A 14,343-nucleotide genomic window follows, 5' to 3' on the forward strand; every position below is an offset into this window, starting at 1 on the left:
TGCAAATGTTTACTGCTCTCTTTCTTCCTTAGGGGTTGGGAGAGTACAGCTGTGTTTATGCAAATCCAAGTAATTTTCAGCATCTTTGCCAGCTTGGAAATATTTTAGGGTGCATATATATGTTTTCACATATGCATATATATGTATATATATATATGTATTTTCTATATGCTCCGGGATCCCGCACATGGGCGGGTATTATTCATAGATTAGGACTATGGATGAGTATCCCCTGGATGAGAACCCGTGATTTAAAAAACTACATATATATCTTTTTTTGGGCCTTGGGGGTCCTTGTGGGACCCCCTATGCAGACCTAGGGGTTAGGGTGTTTCTACCCTGCCCCCTTTTCGTGCTTTTCTTTCTGTTTTCTTGTGCCTCGGTCCATCACCACCCCCTTTTGTTCCGCTTTGTTCGCCATAAGTTGGCAGGGTATGCTCAGACGTGAGTTCCTTGCTCACTTTGCCACTGGATTCAAGCAAGCCGGACTGAAGACGGCTGAAATGCCAGAAACCGGTCCTCGGAAGCTTGTTTCCGGTCCAGGGAAGGCATGGCTTGGCAGTTCGGGCTGGACTGTTCCCATGAGGCACAGGGTCAGACTGATTTGCATTTGGCCATGTCTGAACTGGGGTGATAGCTTGGGCTAAAGAACAGTGATGGATTAAACCCAGATCTGTTGACTGGGTGTGAGTGTTTGATTGCTTCAGATGCTCTGTTCATCACCACCCCCTTTTGTACCGCTTTGTTCGCCATAAGTTGGCAAGGTATGCTCAGACGTGAGTCCCTTGCTCACTTTGCCACCGGATTCAAGCAAGCCGGCTGAAGATGGCTGAAATGCCAGAAACCGGTCCTCGGAAGCTGGTTTCCGGTCCAGGGAAGGCATGGCTTGGCAGTTCGGGCTGGACAGTTCCCATGAGGCACAGAGTCAGACTGATCTGCGGATTTTTTTGCGATTTGCCCTGGAGTACTTTCTACTGGCTAATCCAGTAAGTGCTCCCTCATTGGGTAAATGTATAGTGCTTTTACTACACTGCAGCTGCGTAAAGGGCCAGAAGATGTATTTCCAGTGACCATGTGTGCCTGTAACACATGGTCTGTTGACTGGGTGTGAGTGTTTGATTGGTTCAGGTGCTCTATCCATCACCACCCCCTTTTGTACCGCTTTGTTCGCCATAAGTTGGCAGGGTATTTTTAGACGTGAGTCCCTTGCTCACTTTGCCACTGGATTCAAGCAAGCCGGGCTGAAGACGGCTGAAAAGCCAGAAACCGGTCCTCGGAAGCTTGTTTCCGGTCTAGGGAAGGCATGGCTTGGCAGTTCAGGCTGGACTGTTCCCATGAGGCACAGGGTCAGACTGATTTGCATATGGCCATGTCTGAACTGGGGTGGCAGAGTGGGCTAAAGAACGGTGATGAATTAAACCCAGATCTGTTGACTGGGTGTGAGTGTTTGATTGGTTCAGGTGCTCTATCCATCACCACCCCCTTTTGTACCGCTTTGTTCGCCATAAGTTGGCAGGGTATGTTTAGACGTGAGTCCCTTGCTCACTTTGCCACTGGATTCAAGCAAGCCGGGAAGAAGACGGCTGAAATGCCAGAAACCGGTCCTCTGAAGCTTGTTTCCTGGTCCAGGGAAGGCATGGCTTGGCAGTTCGGGCTGGACTGCTCCCATGAGGCACAGGGTCAGACTGATTTGCATATGGTCATGACTGAACTGGGGTGGCAGAGTGGGCTAAAGAACGGTGATGGATTAAACCCAGATCTGTTGACTGGGTGTGAGTGTTTGATTGGTTCAGATGCTCTGTCCATCACCCCCCCCCCCCTTTTGTACCGCTCGATTCTACCGAGGCACCAGATGGCTGCCAACATGCCAACACTTCCTGGATTGGAATGTTGACAGACAGTTTACAGCCAATTAGCATGCAGCTCGTGCTCGTAATGGTACGCGTACTGTCCTGTACGCGTACTGTCCTCGGACTGTACGCGTACGGTACAACTTCGCAAATATATCTATGATTTTACTTTTGATTTTCTAAGGAACTACTGAACGGATTTACACAAAATGCGTAATCTGCGAAACAAACTCTACCTTTTTGCCAAATTTGGTGTAATTCCGTTCAGCAGTTCGGGCTGTAGCCTCACTTAAAGGCCCCTATGGAAAATTGCATGGGGAAAACACGTTTTGGGACCCCCCTTTTTTCTCAGCCCCCACTTGACAAACACTCCGAAACTTTCAGGGAAGGAGAGGTCTGGAGCGCCCCATCTTCTTGGAGAATTTCGCAAAGATTCGTCGACCGGCGCCAAAGTTATTCCGAATAGAATATTGTGCATTTCCTATGGAAACTAGGTCCTAACTATAACTACCTACTGGCGACCGCCAGTAGGTTATATATATATATATATATATATATATATATATATATATATATGTAGGTCATGTGATCAAGGCTCCCCGGAGCCGAAACGTGTAATGGCCGACAGAAGTTTGGGAGCAATAAAATAGATGCTGTGCACTCAACTATGGTCCGTGCACCATTTTTGAGGAACTACAAAGCCACGTGGCAGTGGAGTCACCAAGATAAATATATATATAAAACCAAGGAGAAAACATCAGAAGAACCCATTAGACTAATACTGGATTATAGTAAAAAATCAAAACAAATAATAAAAATTCTGAAAAAGAATTGGCGAATTCTACAACTTGATCCAGCAATTGGCCAGAAAATGGGTGATCATCCAGTGGTGACATATAGGAGAACTAAAAACTTAAAAGATCAACTGATACACAGCCACTTTATCAACAAAAAGAAAAAGACAACATGGTTAAATACTACTGGATTCACCAAATGTTACAACTGCAAAGTATGCGAAATAGCCAAACCAACTAAAGAAATAGCTATGGCAAACCAAAAGATCTGGAAAATAAGGGAACTTATAACCTGCAAAAGTCAATATACCATCTATATGATTGAATGTCCCTGTAAACTTCGTTATATAGGAAGTACAATCTGTGAACTGAAAAAGCGCATCCTGGAGCATGTACGGGCCACTATAAACAAGGACAGAGGAAATGCAGTGGCCAAGCACATGGAGACAAATCATAACGGGAACTGGAAATTGTTAAAATTTCTGGGATTGGAAACCATGTCACTTTCAGAAAGAGGGGGACATCGTGAAAAACTATTACGCCATAAAGAGTTACGTCATATTTTGAACTTTCGGACGATGACCCCTTTCGGACTCAACCAGTCGGAAGAACTGTATGTACACATATAAAAGATGAAAAAATCTGAACTTCTCGAGAAAATCTCCAAAAACTATTACTTTCCCTAAACCCACACAACATTGAGGTTTATCTGGGGATAAACACCAGAACAAACTTGGGATATAAGATAAAGGAAACCCACCTACGGGCCTGAAAAGAAATTAGAAACAGTAAATTGAACAATATGATCAGGCCCAAATCCATAAAATGTAAAAATAACAGGTTTATGCGGAGAATAGTTAATGTCAGCCCACTTGAGGGCTGTAAAAAGGGATTCAGAAATAGTAATTGGTAAAAATTACCTTGCCCTTTCTTTCTTTTTCCCCCACTTGGTCACAATAACCACCTCAGGCCTACTTTGTTGAGGACTAGCTTAGATCTAGGAAACCATCAGTCATACAGTAATAAATTGTCAACTATGTAAGAAATTACAGAGGTCGAAAGGATATAACCTCCTTAAGTGTGCCCAGTAAGTATTATCACTGTGTAAATCTTCTATCCCCAGTGTTTATTTGAGTGGATCACCAAATTGAAAACTCTTGAAAACCCTGGTAATCTCTGAGGTTTCATGTAATAAAATGTCTGCCTACAAGTCACAGTTTTCTTTAACCTGGGGTTTCACTTGCACATGTTTCCATAAGTGATAAGTCTTTTTATTGTCTGGATGTCTACTCAGTGATGGGATGCCAGAGGGTCCTTAGAATACTAGATAAGTGATTCTGATTTGGACTACAAGATGGTCGTTTGACCTTCTTAATATGTTCAGTTAGGCTGCATAACCAGAGCATGAGATAAGATGTACGAATCCGAATAAATTTACATTGCCTCTAATTCTGCTTTTTTAGAAAATAAATTTGTTTTCAGGAGTAACTTATAATGAACTGTGTTATGTATGGTTGGAAGTCTACAGAGCTGTATCCTTATGACAACTTTCTACTCTGTAATCTCTGATATGATGCTTAATGAAGAAGCCACATGCCACAAGGCTCCTAACAACAATGTTAAATTGTTGTGTGTGTTGTTCACTAAAAAGGGCTGGTCTCTAGTTAGGTAAAAAAAAGGAATTAAAGACGAGTCATGCAGGGGCTGTACAGGAAGATGAGGGATGTACCTACAAAGGACATACACCTGTTTCCTCCACCTTGTATACTTCTAAAGCTATATACACAGTTTGTTATTATGGGAAGACGTACCTAGGATTCCTGCTCTTAAAAACATTTCCATGAAACGTGGAATAAAAGGCACCTATGAACGCAAGCAGGCCAAAAACATATGCTGGCTGTGTATTTCATGCACACGCAAAAGTGATATTGTCAAACGAGAAAAGAAACAAGTATTTGCTTCTATCAAAAGTTTATTCATAAAAGGAGCAGTAAAAATACTTCCATTTGAAATTATTCAAAAACAAAGATGACAGGCTCAAAAGGGTAATCAAAGCAGCGAAAATGTTGGTTGATTGCACACGTTTTTGCAAACCACATCATTTACTCCTTCGACTCTTCGAGTATGTCTTGCCAGTTCTTCTCCACCTCCTCTTTGCACTTCATGAAGGCATTTTCCAGTTTCCTCATGGATTCGGTAAGCGCAGGGTTAGTGCGCATCACTACCATGTCGTAAGCCATCCACGTCGCTTGCACTGTCAGCATAACAAACGATGAATGTGTGAGAAAATGACACGTAGGATACCCACCAGATACAAAAGAGAAATTAACTGCACAAAACATTTACAATGCTAGTGGTCATGTGTATGTTTGACTTTATTTGTGCCTGTCATTTTAAGAAAAAGGACTCCGGAATCAGGATCAAGGATGACACACAGTTACACGATGTTGAACTTACATTAGTATGTTTCAAAATATGTCTTAGTTTTAAGAGATGTTTTATTGCTGAATGAAAATGTGACCAATGGGCTTCCAAGTTTTACACACTCTTGCATCTTCAAATTTACTTTTTGGAATAGCACTGAGAAAATGAGTTACTCCCTCGTTGAACAAGCCATGACGCAGTCGATCTCTGGCATCCCTACACCTCAGGGCTGATCTGCCACACACGCCCTCTGAAAAGTGGACCTTAGGTTGCCATCCTCTCATTTGCTACAATGGCGCGAGAAGAAAGGAATGGGCCGTCTGATATCACTTCATAATGATTTGAATGTGGCAAAGGTCTGCAGCTACACTCGAAGATGCCCAGGACTTTGATCGTTAGGAACCTCAGCTGTAAAGTCACACTTAATGAACATGGAGTAAAGATGCACCATTCAAGTTCAAGCAGAGCCACAATTAGCCGCTTGATCTAATGTTAATATAAAAAGACTTTTGCCTGACCTAGCAGAGAAGGAAACAGACTACAGCTGGTTTCCACTCTACTTGCTTGACCAAATTAGCTTGGAAAAGTCCCATCAGGCTCATTCAAGCAAATAAAAATTACAGACTATAAGAATGGTATGAAAGAAAGGTATAGAAAACGTCAAGCATCGTGCAATCAGAAAACAAGTGGAAATATTCTTTCTTGACCACTACCACCGAACAGACCAGCTTTATTTTCTACTCCCAAGACACTTCTCTAAGATCAATGTCTTCATGCAAACACTACATGTAACAAAGAAGGTCAAAATCCTCTACAGTAGACTTAGGGCCTGATTTAGATTTTGGCGAACGGTTACTCTGTCACAACGGTGACAGATATCCGCCAGCCAAAATATAAATACCATAATATCCTATGGTATTTATATATGGGCAGACAGGATATCCCTCACCGTTGTGATGGAGAAACCCATTTGCTGAAATCTAAATAAGGTCCTTTACTCTCTCATCCAGCACAACTTAGTATAACCATCTCAATCTATGACAATGGCAAAATAATTATACAATCCTCTCCTCAGCTTAATTAACTTAATTAACAACATTTCGGTCGCGAAACAGTAGCACTTTACCACCAGTTTAATAGCATAGCAGTAGGTACAAAAGAGAAAGAAAAGGCCTAGGCTCATCTCATTTTGTAGCATATCCACCTCTTTTTGTAAAATAAACCAACATAATGCAACAACCAATCAGATAAGCCTCACCCCATAGAACCTTCCTGAAAGAACCTCAGAGCCTCAGATTTTCGTAGCCGTTGTGTAACAGTATAACAAAACATGCTGAAGGCTGAGCTTTCCCAGGGAAGGAGGGTGGGCGCATGGGAATCTATGAAAGTTACCAATACTGAAGAACCAAAGTTACAGGTAAGTAACTTGTTTTCTTGCTCCAGTATTGGAACTTTCATAGATTCCCATAGCTTGTATCAGAGTAGCTAGCAAGCAGAAGCACATTTTGCTCTCTCACTTTTGTGTCTCCCTCTCCTCTTTTTTTAAAAAAAAGAATGCATCCAGCAAAAAAACATTAAAAACAGTGCAATAACATTAAGAATAAATAGCAAATGCACATATAAACCCAAAACCAAAATGTGCCAATAACAAGAAAGAAAGGAAGGAGGGAAGAAAAGGAAAACTCACCACTCAATGGAAGAGGTTCCTCAGGAGTGCCTGGCTTACAGCTGTGTCTTCCTGTGTCGGTTGTATGGCATTACAACGCGGGCTTTTACCCCGCATGCCATTACAACGCGAGGATAACAACGAAAGTCGTTACAACGACTTTTGCTGGAGGGCGCTGGATAGTGGAATAGTTTAATTTTCTATTCCAACTCAAGCCCACGTTGACAGTAGGGAAGGTGTTGGATAGAAAATTAAACTATTCCCTATCCAACAGCGCCCTCCAGCGAAAGTCGTTAAAACGACTTTCGTTGTAATCCCTGCGTTGTAAATGCATTGCGGGGTAATCCCCGCGTTGACATGGCTGTTCACCCCTGTGTCGAGGCCTCCAGGCAGTAATGTCTTGTGAAGGTGTGCGTGCTGCTCCAAGATGAAGCCCTGCAGATATCTTTGATCTGGACCCCATCAAAGAGGGCCGTAGAAGAAGCCATGGACCTTGCAGAATATGCACGGACTATACCCTCCAGGGGTTTGCCCGCTACTGAATGACAGAAACGTATGGCACTGGCAACCCATCGAGCAATCCACTGCTTGGACTGGGGCAAGCCTTTGCGGGGAGCGCTACACGAAACAAACAGTTGAGAAGATTTTTGGAACTCTTTAGTACGGTCCAGATAGAACTTCAAATATCTCTGCACATCCAGAGAATGGAGTGCTCTTTCCGCCGGCGTAGAGGGCTGAGGGAAGAAAGCCTTAAGAATCACTGGCTCATTTAAATGAAAGTCCGAAGGCACCTTAGGTATGAACTTTGGATTAGTCCTTAGAACCACTGTATTTTTCTTGAATTGAAGGAAGGGTTCCTGGATCGTCAGAGCCTGTAACTCACCCATTCTTCTTGCAGAAGTGAGAGCTAGGAGAAGCGCCACCTTCCAAGAGAGGAATTTCAGATCTGCTCGATGAATCTGCTCAAAGGAGTGCTTCATCAGCTGGGTAGGGAACCAAATTCAAATGCCACATAGGAGGTGGAGGCCTCACTGGAGGAAAGACTCTAAAGAGGCCCTTGAGAAACTGCTTGACAATCCTGGCTGACCAGAGAGAAGGTTGAGATACTATCGTCAAATGAACTTTTATGGATGAATGAGCCAGCCCGCTTTAGCCAAAGACAGGAAATATGGAAGAACTTGGTGAGGTTGAGATGAAAAAGGGTCGAAACCCTCCTGCTGACACCACATACAGAATCGCTTCCATTGTAAACGGTATGTCTTGTTAGTAGAAGGAGCTCTGGCCTGAGAGAGAAGTTCCTTAATCTCCTCCGAGAGATCTAGCCCAAGAAACTCTAGCTGCTCAGGAGCCATGCTGACAGGTGTAAGAAGCGAGGGTCAGGATGCCAGATCTAGCCCTGGGACATCATGAGAAGGTCTGGGACCGTCCGTAGCGGACGTAGAGGGTCCAGGGAGAGGAGGTGAAGTTCTGTGAACCAGAACTGCCTCGGCCAAGCTGGAGCTATTAGGACCATCCGGCATGGCTCCGTTTTGGGGGAAAAAGCGTATACAAATGCCCTGACCAGGCTATCGAAAGGGCATTGCCCAGTGATCCGCGATGGTGTAGCTTGCTGGCATAAAACTGTCATTTTTTGTTCTCCGGGGGGCAAGAGGTCTATTGAGGGTCTGCCCCACCAGTGAAAAATTTCCTTCAAGACAGTCTCGTTCAGTTCCCATTCGTGGCTGACTGATGACAGCCTGCTGAGCATGTCTGTCTTTTCGTTTAGTACTCCTGGAAGATGTTCCGCCTTCAGTGATATCCTGCGAAGGATAGCCCACTCCCAAATCTTCTGGGCTTCCTATGACAACGGAGGAGATCTGGTACCCCCTTCCTTGTTTATATAGTGGATGGCTGTGGTGTTATCCGTGCGGATGAGAACCGCTGATCCCTGCAGCCGTGGAAGAAAGGCCTGCAGTGCTAGACGAATCGCCCTGAGTTCCAGGAGATTGATATGGAGAAGGCGGTGCTGTGGCAACCAATATCCGCTTACATGTAAGTCCTGTGGCACCGCGCCCCAGCCTTCCAGCGAGGCATCTGTAGTCAGTACCTGAGGAGCTGGATTGATTACGAAGGATAGACCTTGCGATATATTTTCTTCCTTCGTCTACCACAAAGTGGCCTTTTTCATAGCTGGAGTGATCACCACCTTGTCGTCGAAGGATCCGTCTACTTGTCGCCATTGCGGGTCGAGCTGTTCCTGAAGTGAACACATCCGCAACCTGCAGTGAGGTATTAAAGGAATGCAAGAGGAAATTGTTCCTAGCAGGGATTTGTAACGGAACTGAAAGATACTTTCTTCCTCGCAACAGCTGAGCCATGGACATCAGTTTCTTTTGCCTTTCGAGGGATGGAGAAGCCTTGTTGGGAGACGTGTCCAGGATGGCCCCTAGGAATCCGCCTCCGTGGACGGACGGAGAGATGACTTCTCCCTGTTGAGAGTCAGGCCCAGATTGCTGAACAGACGTGTGCATTCATCGACTGTTTCTTCCGCTGCACTTCTGGTCATGGCCTTCAGGAACCAATTGTCCAGGAAGGGGAAGATCTGAACATGCTGCTTCCTGAGGTAGGCTGCCACTGGCGCCATCACCTTGGTAAAGATCCTCTTAGCAGACCGAAGTCCAAAAGGTAGAACCTTGAACTGGAAGTGGCTCTTGGTTACTGTAAACCGTAGAGACCTACTGTGGACTGGATGAATGGGAATGTGAAAATACGCATCCTCGAGATCGAGAGTGGCCATAAAGTCCCCAGGGTTGAGGAGACGTAAAATGTCCTGGAGAGACACCATCCGAAAGGATTGTCTTATGAGATAGGTGTTCAGCTCCCTGAGATCTAAAATCGGGCGCCACTTCTCCAGCATCTTCTTGGCCAGAAAAAATCCGGAGTAGAAACCCTCGCCCTTCTGAGAAAAGGGGACCGGCTCCACAGCTCCCTTGAGAAGCATCTGATGAACTTTGAGCCGCAGAAGACGCAGATGTTTCAAAGGCATGGCGGCAGGGGGCTTGGAAGGTGGAAGATGAACAAACTCTAGTGTATGGCCACATTGAATGATGTTGAATACCCAACGGTCTGATGTTATCCGTTGCCAGTTGTGGAGGTATTGAGATACCCTGCCCCCCACAGATGTTGTCGGGAGGGGGGTACAGCAGGAGGAGCCAGTACGCCGCTATTGTCGCTTAGTGGTGTCACGCCACTGGCAATTCTGTTTCCCTCTAGAGTTAGACCTAGAGAAAGAAGAGGTCTGGCCTTCTCTTTAATGGTAAGATAGACGATAAGACTGAGGCATTGAACTATAAGAAGGATATCTTTGCTGCTGGTATGAACCCCTTTATATTGTAGTACTTCTTCCTCTGGCTCCACGGAAAGGAACCTTTTGATACTGTAGGGTTCCCAAGGATCTTGCTGTCTCCGTATCTTTTTTGATGTCTTGGAGGGCATCATCAATATGTTTACCAAATAATGCCTCCCCATCAAATGGAAGGTCCAGGATTTTGTTTTGGACCTCCGGCCAGAACCATGTTGCCCGTAGTCAGCCTTGGCGACGAAGAACAGCTGCGCCTGCTAGCGAGCAGAAAGCCGTCTTAGCAATGTCCATTGCACAGTCGATAGTCTCAGCTGATGTAACCTCTCCCTCCTGCAATATTTCCTTTGCTTCCACCTTGGACTCCTGAGGCAGCTGGTCTAGATATGGTGGGAGGTCACACCACATCTGACGATCATACCTACAAAGTATCAACTACGCATTCGCCGCTCTAATCAAAAGACTTGCCATAGAGGAAAATCTTTTCCCAGCGTTACCCAGGCGTCTGGCTTTCTCATCAGGAGGAGTAGTAAGGGGTGCAGAAGGGTTGCGTGATTTTCTCTGAGCCGCGTGGGATATCACTGAATCCGGCTTCGTTTGACCTGTTAAGGATGCTGGACTGTCAGGGGCCTCGTATTTTTTCTCCAGACGAGGAAAGACTGAAATGACAGTAGCCAGATTCTTCATTGCCTTTATACCTTCCTCCTAGACGTGGCTGACAATAGGAATGGAACAGACCGTCTTCCTATAAGGTTCTTTAAAATCATTAAGAAAACACTCAGATTGAACTGAAGGCATGGAAAGTTCAAATCTGTGTGAGGCTCTCTCCATCAATTTGTGAAACCCCCAATGTCTGCCGGGGAAGAATCAATTGCATCCGGTGTCGGAGAAGCTGGGTCCGGTATCACATAATCATCCCACTACGCACACTGGTCTGGCCTGCAGATATCGCCGTGATCCTCGTTCGAGGAATTAACCTGCACCTCTGGAACCACCGGAGTATAACTGGACTGGTGACTTGCGGCTGTGATGCCACCTGGGACGGTGGTCTTGGCGAAGCCACAGAAGAAGCTGGTGGAGCAGACACAGCCTGCGCCAAAGGAAGTGGAGAAGGAGGAGGCTGGGAGAATCTCCTCCTATAGTCCAGCAACATGTCTTGAATATCCGCCAAGAGGGAAGAAGGAACAGAAATCATCTCCTGGCTAGTGTCCTCCTGACGGTGAAAAGAGTGATAATATAAGTGCCCATGAAGGTATTCACCTTCAGAATCAGTGTCCTGGCACTTGACTACAAGCTGTGAGGGGCTATTGGCATAGCCAAAAGGATCATCCTCTCCCTCAGAATCTTCTTCCTCATCTAGCAACAGCGCTGGAGGCAGTGGAACAATCCTCCTTGAAGAAGTCATGTCCGGCGTGATTCTTGTCATTGAAATGGTGATTTTCTCCGTTGACGAAGATGTCGTCGATGGTACCGTCGACGGTGGAGAAGAAAAATAAACCATCGTCGACGAGGTCGTCGACGGAAGACCCCTGACGACGAGTAGATCGGCGACGATGAGATGGGCGTCGTCGACGAGACCATTGACACTCCCACTGTCGTCTTCGTCGTAGTCAGCGTCGTCGTTGCTGATGCCCTCGTAGACGACACAGTCATTGCAGCTAGCGTCGTCGAAACCCTTGTTGATATCTTCGTTGACGTTGAAGTAGTTGACATTGTCGTCGACGAGCCCATCGACACCAGCGTCGAAGGATGGAGACTCAAAGGCACCGTCGACGGTGGTATCGTTTTAACCTGCACCTTTGCAGCCTTCGTCGAGAGTCTTTCGCAGCGTCGTCGACGATTGACTATCCTTGTCAGACTTCTCAGATGTCAGAGAAGACGGCTTTTTAAAAGGTATTGCAGACTTCACCACTGCTGCTGCTGAAGGCAGTCCTTCCCTCTCCTTTGTACCATGGTGAGGAGACTTGCTAGGACTCCGGCTCTCAGACTCACGGGGGGTCTTTTTTGAGACCTTTGCGTGACGGTCTGTAGAAGGTGAAGGGGAAGCCCTACCCCTCTTCACTGACCTTCTGAACGAAGTGGCAGATGACGTATCTCCGTTGTCACTTGACAGCGTTTCCTTTCTCGACTTCAGCTTGTGGAGCCAGGTGAGAAGGCAACCCTCACGGTCCCGGAGAGTCTTTGTCAAAAAGGTGCGGCAGATGTTGCAGTCCGCTGCCTTGTAGTCCGGATACAGGCAGTAGATGCAGTCTTGCAACAGGTGGAACAAGCCTAAAAAAGATTTTTTTTCTCTTTGTCAGACATTCCAAGAAGAAATATCAAACAATCCTGAAGAAAAAAAAGTAGAACAGAGCGCAAAGGAGACTCCCTTTGCGCAACGTGCGGTAGAAATATGGGGTGAGGCTAATCTGATTGGTTGTTGCATTATTTTGGTCTCTTTTACATAAAGAGGTGGATATGCTACAGAATGAAATGAGGTCTAGGCCTTTTCTTTCTCTTTTGTACCTACTGCTATGTTATTTTCTATTTACCGAGACTCCCATTCCGACGACGGGGAATGATACAAGCTATGGGAATCTATAAAAGTTTCAATACTGGAGCAAATGGTTCTTATCGGTCCTAGAAAACTGACATCAAAACATTAATATCTTACAACTCCAAGTCAAAAATACTGCAGTACGGAGTCCCTCAAGAATCAGTTCTCTCACCCACACTTTTCAACATATGCACTCAAACATCCTGAAACACTGCTACCACTTTTATGAGGATGACAAACCCCTCTATATTAAAATCTGTCTCCATAAGACAGGGATGGTGTCCAAAATCTTCAAAAACATACAAGCTTGGATGTCAAGGTATCATCTGAAATTAATCCCATAAAAAACAGACTTTCTCCTCATCGCATTCCTGAACTCCAACTTCCTTGTTCCAAAACAGCTGAAGCATACCTCACCTCTAAACAATAAGCTGATCATCGATTACTTTGAGAAATCACTGGGTTTCATTCTCGACAAACACCTGAACCTCAAGTGTAGATCAACAATACTGCAAAAGGCAGCTTCGACGCTAAAAGCTAGCAACAGCTTAGACTGCTAAGGTATATTACGGATTCATCTCAAGGTATGACTTACATTTATTTTATTTATTTAATTATTTTATTTAAAATATTTATAAAGTGCGACTGTCACCTGGCAGGTATCCTGGCGTTGGTAGCTACTCTTGTGGTTTATTGACGGGGGTGAACTGGGACTGGCCGGTTTTTATAGGGACAGGGGAAAGAGCCATGTTTTGATACGTTTCCTGAATGGGAGGAGATGAGGGATATGGCGAATGTCGACAGGTAGACTGTTCCATAGCTTGGCTGCAGCTACTCTGAACGATCTTCCTCCCATCCTGGCCTTCTTACATCTGGGCACTCTCGCGAGGCAGGCAGTTGTGGACCTGAGTGTTCTGGTGGGGGTATACCAGGAGAACAGACGTTGAAGAGGTCTGGGTCCTATTCCATGTAGTGCCTTGAAGACCAGGCAAAGGGCCTTGAAGGCAATGCGTTGCCTCAAAGGCAGCCAATGCAACTCGGCCAGTGCGGCAGTGGCCGAGGATCTCCTGGTCCATCCCAGAGCCAGTTTGGCTGCTGCCGACTGGACTCGTTGGAGTCTGTCCAGTAGTGTCGCAGGAGATTCAAGCAGTAGGGCGTTGCAGTAGTCAAGGCGACTAAGAATAGTACACCTGACTACTAGTGCTCTGGCGGAGGATGGAAGTAGAGGCAAGACTTTGCGCAGTGAGCGCATAAGGCCAGAGCAAGTTGCGACTGTTCTTGAGACCTGTGTTTCCATGCTTAATTGATGGTTGAGCATGACGCCCAGGTTGCGAACGGTGGTAACTGGTAGGGGGTTGTTGGAGTTTTCCGGGGGCCAGAACTCAGCGGGCAGAGGGCGGGGTATGCGACTCGCAGGGCAGTACATCACCTCGGTTTTCGAGGAGTTGAACTGAAGTGAGTTCCGGTGCAACCAGCATGCCGTGTCTCGTAGGCAGTCATGGAAGGCTTGCAAGGAGATGGAGTCTTCGCCTTCCCACGAGAGAAGGAGCTGTGTATCGTCCGCATAGTTTACTGTGGTCATGTTGTGTGACTTAATTAACGTGACCAGAGGTTTTAAGTAAACGTTAAAAAGAATCGGACTGATAGAGGAACCCTGGGGGACACCGTGAGGGACCGGGGAGAAGACTGATTGGAAAGGGGGGAGGGAAACAGCCTGTTTTCTGTCGCTGAGGTAG

General features: G+C 45.8%; 1 protein-coding gene across 1 annotated transcript in view; it reads right to left on the minus strand.

Moving 5' to 3' along the window:
• Positions 1 to 4,604: 4,604 nt before the first annotated feature.
• The window catches only part of SYCE3 (synaptonemal complex central element protein 3), a 200,334-nt gene continuing 190,595 nt past the window's right edge, over positions 4,605 to 14,343 (minus strand). The window contains exon 3 of the mRNA XM_086929093.1: positions 4,605 to 4,898. Within this exon, the coding sequence (XP_086785219.1) occupies positions 4,747 to 4,898 (152 nt within the window). The 3' untranslated portion in view covers positions 4,605 to 4,746. The remainder of the gene's footprint in view (positions 4,899 to 14,343) is intronic.

This window comes from Lissotriton vulgaris, chromosome 7, assembly GCF_964263255.1.
Source record: "Lissotriton vulgaris chromosome 7, aLisVul1.2, whole genome shotgun sequence".
NCBI lineage: Eukaryota > Metazoa > Chordata > Amphibia > Caudata > Salamandridae > Lissotriton > Lissotriton vulgaris.